At 39.8% G+C, this 6,000-nt stretch overlaps 1 protein-coding gene across 1 annotated transcript; it reads left to right on the top strand.

The window, feature by feature from the left end:
• Positions 1-375: 375 nt before the first annotated feature.
• LOC121197803 (cytochrome c oxidase assembly protein COX16 homolog, mitochondrial) lies at positions 376-4,688 on the top strand. Its single transcript, XM_041061584.1, has 4 exons — positions 376-526; positions 1,196-1,273; positions 3,239-3,307; positions 4,140-4,688. Exons 1-4 carry the CDS (start codon positions 467-469, stop codon positions 4,251-4,253), a joined length of 321 nt encoding a protein of 106 aa, XP_040917518.1. The 5' UTR covers positions 376-466; the 3' UTR covers positions 4,254-4,688.
• The last annotated feature ends 1,312 nt before the right edge of the window (positions 4,689-6,000 follow it).

Raw genomic sequence — 6,000 nt, 5'->3', positions numbered from 1 at the left:
ATGGTAGGAAAACTTTAAAAATGTTGTATTGTGCCCTGTGAAGTGGTCAGCAGTAGAGTAAAATGCATAATGCTATGGTTAAACATGCAAATACACTAATGTGGCAGGTGAAGGATGAGATTGAGACACTAAGAAACGATGCGAAGCCACAGTGAATGTTTGGTCTTACTGTGGGAAACGTAATCCTGCCAACACACCAGCAAAATAGCACAAGCAGAAATCAGAAGCACCAAAAGAAAGTCTGATATAAATAAACATTCACTTTTATGTTATTTTTCTCGCCAACGCGCAAAAATACTACATTCATTTACCATCCATGGGGCCTACACACGGCGGAACCATGTGCGTCATTCGGAATCACTCCGGACCGTTTAGCGCGTCGGAGCCGTTCAGGAAACGCGTCCCAGCTGTGACCTGCTCGCCTGTTTGCTGCAGTAAAATGGACTTGTAGCGGCAAAGAAGAGTCATGTTTAACATAAAGGCGTTGCGGAGAAACAAAACAGTCAAATATGGAGTCCCCATGCTCGTAAGTAACTTCTATATCATGTTTTTAACGTAAATGCCAGCGGCAGATAAGCAGTGCTAAGTCTGTTAGCTAACACTTTAGCTAAAATGTTAGCCGTGTCATGAACACATATTATTGCTGTCAAACGTGTTTTCTCTTTTTAAAGCTGGCCATTAAGGTCTAATTTAGTTTAGGCTACTGGCATTGTTCTGTGTGATCTGCATTAAAAAAAAAACTTAACAAAACAGTGAAATCGCTGTTTTTTTCCCGCATTTTCACAAATAGAATAAAAATAAATGTGAAACTGTGTTTTAAATAATCTTTTTCCTCTGGGATAACCTAATATCAATTCATCTGGTAAATAATTGTCAGATTAATTGTCAGTCGCAGGCCTTGAGTTACAGTTAGTTCAGATTAGATCAGTTCGGATTAATTGTTGTAACTTCTTAAACAGAAGACAAGCTTCTAATCTAATTTTTCAACATTTGACAGTTCTAATGTATGTTATATCCTGTGGTGCTGTTTAACTGCATTGCATATTTTGAGCTAAAGAATCACTGTCCTGGATTATTAAGTCTTACATGCCCATTTAATTTGCATAACTTGTGAAAGCTTTCTTAGTGCTCTAGACACAAGTTGTCAGAACAGCTTTTGATGAACTAACCACAGATATTTTTGGTGTTATTTCAGCTGCTGGTAGTTGGAGGTTCCTTCGGCCTGCGAGAGTTTGCACAAATCCGATATGATTCCCTGAAGATCAAAAGAAAGGTTTGTAGTTAATTAAATTTTATATTTCTAATCAAGGGTTTCATAATAAATATGACAATAAGTCAAGTTTAAGTTCATCATTATAAAACAAAAAACAAAACTCCAGCATACAAGCACTCACAAGGTCAAGGCAACTGTCTCTGTGTAATTAGTGTGCAAATACTTCTCCTAGTGGTTAGAACTGTAATTGCACCTGAGAGTGAAAAATGATTGTTGCCATACACTGTGAAAATAGAAAAATGTTTCTACGTTTTCAAAGACTGCTGGAATCTCACAATTCAATGAGGTCGACTGATGTAGGTTTTTTTGTAGTTTTCATTTAAGGAATTTAGATTTGGACATTGGATGACTGTCTATTTCAGAAAGACTCTGCAGGCACACGTCACTGAGAGGCTTTTCCAACCCATTAGAGCGAGTCAGTACAGGAGCAAGAAGTCAGAGCAATCTCGAATAATTCATTAAATGACAGACCCAATTCATTAAAATGACAGAGGACCGGCTCTTTATTAGAAGCCATTACAATCTGATGAGCTTCCGTGAGTTGAAGTAGCTATTTTGTGCTATTTTACTGTGACAAACGCCGTCGCACGTCATCTGGGTGGGAGCCAGATGGCAGGGGTTTCTTATTATTTCCATGTGAGGCGGCACTAGACTGTGGATGACGGTGGGGGGCATCATGCCCCTGGAACCACGCATGTGTAGCTGCCCCCACTCCACTTGCTCTCCTCTGACAGGGCCTGCAGCAGTCAGAGCCTCTGTCCTCTCTCAGACCCTCTGGAGTAAAAATTCAGCTCTGCCAAGTTTGTGCGTGTGTGCACATGTAATTTAATGCATGGCATATCTGAACAGTTGTCAAACTACACATGAACAAAACCACTCTTCCGCTTCTCAGTTTGGACTGTTATCAGCTTTTCTTTTCTTTTCTTTTCTTTCTTTCTTTCTTTTTTTTTTTTGATATTTGCCCTCTTAAATCATTAAAACCACTGTCTGAGGGTAAGCCACTGTGTGATCCAATTTGCATTTTCTCTTCAATTAATTTTGCCTGCAGACAGATATGAACTGCAAAGCCTCTTGTGTTTTTCTCACCTTTGAATGTTCCCAGTTTGTTTTTGGTGTTTGGGCTACTGGCATGGTAACGCCAACAACACCTCCGTAGTAGGTATCCTATTACTTCCTTGGGCGATCAATTCCCTGGTCTGAAGGCTGTTAAATATTCCATATATTATTTATTTTGCTGTAGTATTATAGGTCTAATTAAAAATCAATCATGGAATTATGAAACTCATAAGTCACCCTAGTAACTGTGGCATTATTTCTATGAAATGTTAGAACTCATTAAAAGTAATGATTCTGGATTGGGATTCATTTCAGTCCTGTTCTCAGGCAAAATCAGTTTGAATTGTAAACCCCAGATGGCTCTGTCGGACTCAATGTCCTCTCCCGAAACCCCCAACATAGGTTTTTTTTTTTTTTTTTTTCCTCATTTTCATTAAACCCGGTGATATTTAGCCAAATCAAGAAGAATAATTTACAGAGTAAAAACGGGGTTAATTAGATCCTGTAGGTTTGGAGAGGCCTGACTTTGACACTGGTGAGAAAAAGGCTTCAGTTCTTATGTTTCCCCCACACAGTTATGGAAGAAAACTTCTTCACCTCTTCAGCATGTCATCATTCATACATTAAAGAAATAATACACAAAGGTGAGGAGGGGAAGATGCTGCCTAAAGAAGCGTCTCACTGCTTCAGTTGAAAGTTGAAACCATACAGATCTCTCTGATCGTGTTTTGTTATTTGTAATTTCTCTAACAGCACAGATTTTTAAATTTGCCACCCACCAAATTCGCCGCTCAGACAAAATTCGCCTTTCTTCTTTGTTTTCATTTTTTTCTTTTTGTTGTTGTAAACTTGTCTCTGCCAGAAAGCTCCATATGCGTTTAAAAATATTTTTTCACTGTTCTCTCTCAGCTGGATCCTTCGCTGGAGGCCAAAGTGAACATTGAGAGGCAGCCAGTCATACTGGAGGAGGAGTACGAGGTAAGGAGAGACAGTTTGAGAGCTCGAGGGGCAGAGTAGATGAAAGAAACTAAGCAGCGTGGTTTGTCTGCAGGAAAGTCAAGCTTGTAAACAATATGTGCTTTTGTAACGCGTCATCAAATTGCAAATTTTTGGTTCTGTGATGAAAGGTGTAAACACAGGGTTCACTTACTGAGCTATTCCCGAGGCTTTTTGCTGTAGTCTTTGGTCTTCTTCAGCTAATGGATCTTGTACGATGTGAATACAGGGCTTTGGTCATGTGATACCAGGTGTTTGTATGTGTCATGCACAGCAACCTGTTGTCATCACAGCAGTGAATATTACAGAGTGCCCCAGAATTCACTGTCCCATTGATCAGCTGTGATGGGTCACTCTGTCTGTAAGAGCTCAGGATGCTTCTCATTTAAATAAAATAATCCTCAGATGTTGATTTAAATACAGTTTTAGAGATTTTTCATTCTAACAAAAACAGTCATTCTAGTAAAATTAAGTAAAAGGCAGAGTGAAAATCTATTCCACCATCTGACAAGCATTTCTGAAGAAGCACACTGGAACCTTAATTCTTGTCTCTCCTCACTTGCGTGACATAACAGATGGTCAGAATTTTACACATCTGGCCATTTCGAAGTAAATCAAGTAAACTCAAAAAGGAATCCCTAATTGCCTTTGAAGTAATGTGTTATGAAAACGTTTTGCACATGATACTTGAAAAATCCTGTACAGTTTTCAGACACTTAAATCTTCATCTGGTTTGAATGTTTAATTATCTACATCCTGAAGTTTAAACCTCATGTCCTGTTGTTTTTTTTCCTCCCTCGCTCTTTCTCTGCAGAGGATAAAGGACTTGAAATTGGACGAGTGGAAGAACATCCGTGGTCCTCGTCCTTGGGAGGACTCCAAAGAGTATCAGGACCAACAGCGGTCCAATCAGAACAAAAGACACTGAGGCTCAGGGACGCCAGGCTGAATGGACTGCACACACACTGCAGCAGGACGGACCAGACAAGAATGGAGGGAGTCTGTGTCGAAGACGCCACAGAGACCAAATTATCCCAGACACTGCAACTTCACAACACAAGCTCAGCTTGGTCTTGGCTCTTTGGAGTTGTGCATTGTTGCGGTCTTGCTCAGGGCTTGAAATAAGTTCATGGTGGGCCTTAAATTTAGAGAAATATGCTTAAACACTTGTGCTTCATACACAGAAGTATAAATCAATCACCTGTTGGATAATTATTCTCCAGTCTGATCAGGAGTTTCTAACAAAAACAACCAGTAGGTGGCACATCTGTGTCCTGCTGCTCCACAGCCTCCACGCAGGAACCAAGGAGGGAAATATATATCAGTGTGTGATTTCCATGTCTCAATAAATTATTGCCATTGATCCAAATTGTTACCTTTGCTTTCATTTTGTTTTTGACAAAAGCTCGTAGATGTGGTGAGTCTTTGTTTACAACTGTACCGCATTGATTTACCAGTTGAAAGTATAAAAGAATAAATAACACAACAGTCCAGCTTTTCCTCAGGCTTTATAGGTCTCGACAGTAATACGTTTCTCTGACAGTTATTACTTTGCAATGCGGTGGATTTATTACGTTTATAATGGAAATAGTATTACCTTTTGCTTTTTTTTTGTCCCACAAAACAAAAGAACATGTTTTTTTGCCGTGCGCTGCGAAGTCCTCGCATCAGTATGTATAAGTAATGTTTGTGTGAGCGACAGATAATGTATGTTCTGCCTCGCCTCATTCAGGGTGGGAAACAGGGATGTAATGAATATTCTTCAGGTGCAGAGGTCTGTATGACGACGTCTTGGGATACATTTTCTATAATCACATTTTTACGTTCGTGACTTTTGAGTCGCTGTAATGCACATCATTTCTCAGCCTCAGATATTTATGGAAAACAAACAGCTCATATGTGTGGATTATTTTTGTTTTGCATGCACAGGTTTGTACAAACATAGATCTTACGCAGTGTTGCTTTGTCACCGGTTGTCTTGGTATGAAGCAGAGCTGCCATGAAGTAGCAATCGCCTCTAATCCAACGAAAAGACCAGAATGACAAAGCAGAGCAATCAAGTAATTTGTCACAAGATTAGCAGATCACATCGAGGCTTTCTTGTCAGGCTGCGTGTTGATAAAAATGGCTGGTGTTTTCTGAAGAGGCCTTTCTAAATTTAGAGGAGCCACATGTTGGTGCATCTGTAATCTCAGAGGTGAATCACACGCTTTACTGTGGATGCTCCACATGCTGCCCCTGGGCTGTTTTTGATTAGATACACAGCCTGAAAATCAAAACTACAGCGAGGATGCTGCTGTTTCTAACAGTGGGGAAAGAGGAAAGATGGAGTTTGATGACAGTCAATAAGCCAATGCGAGCTGTACTGTGAAGTAGATAAATCTCGACCCTTTGTCAGTTGTTATTGTGAGGCAGCAAACCTTAACACACATCAGCCGAGCTTTCAGGACAAGTACATGCAAAGAGACAACAGGTTAAAAAACATCTGAGGATCCAACGAGTTTGATTTAAACTGTAAACAGTGCCACAATCAGTGGAGCACATAGATAAACATACACTGCTAAGTCATCATAATGAAATATGTCCTCCTATTTTTTTTATGCTGTAGGGAAAGACCAGAAAAGATTCTGAGAGTCTGAGTCCCCTCACGTGAGTCTGAATTATGAATTTTGTTC

Source organism: Toxotes jaculatrix, chromosome 17, assembly GCF_017976425.1.
Source record: "Toxotes jaculatrix isolate fToxJac2 chromosome 17, fToxJac2.pri, whole genome shotgun sequence".
Classification (NCBI taxonomy): domain Eukaryota; kingdom Metazoa; phylum Chordata; class Actinopteri; family Toxotidae; genus Toxotes; species Toxotes jaculatrix.
Note: the sequence above shows the minus strand (reverse complement) of the source record. Positions and strands in the feature narration are given on the sequence as shown.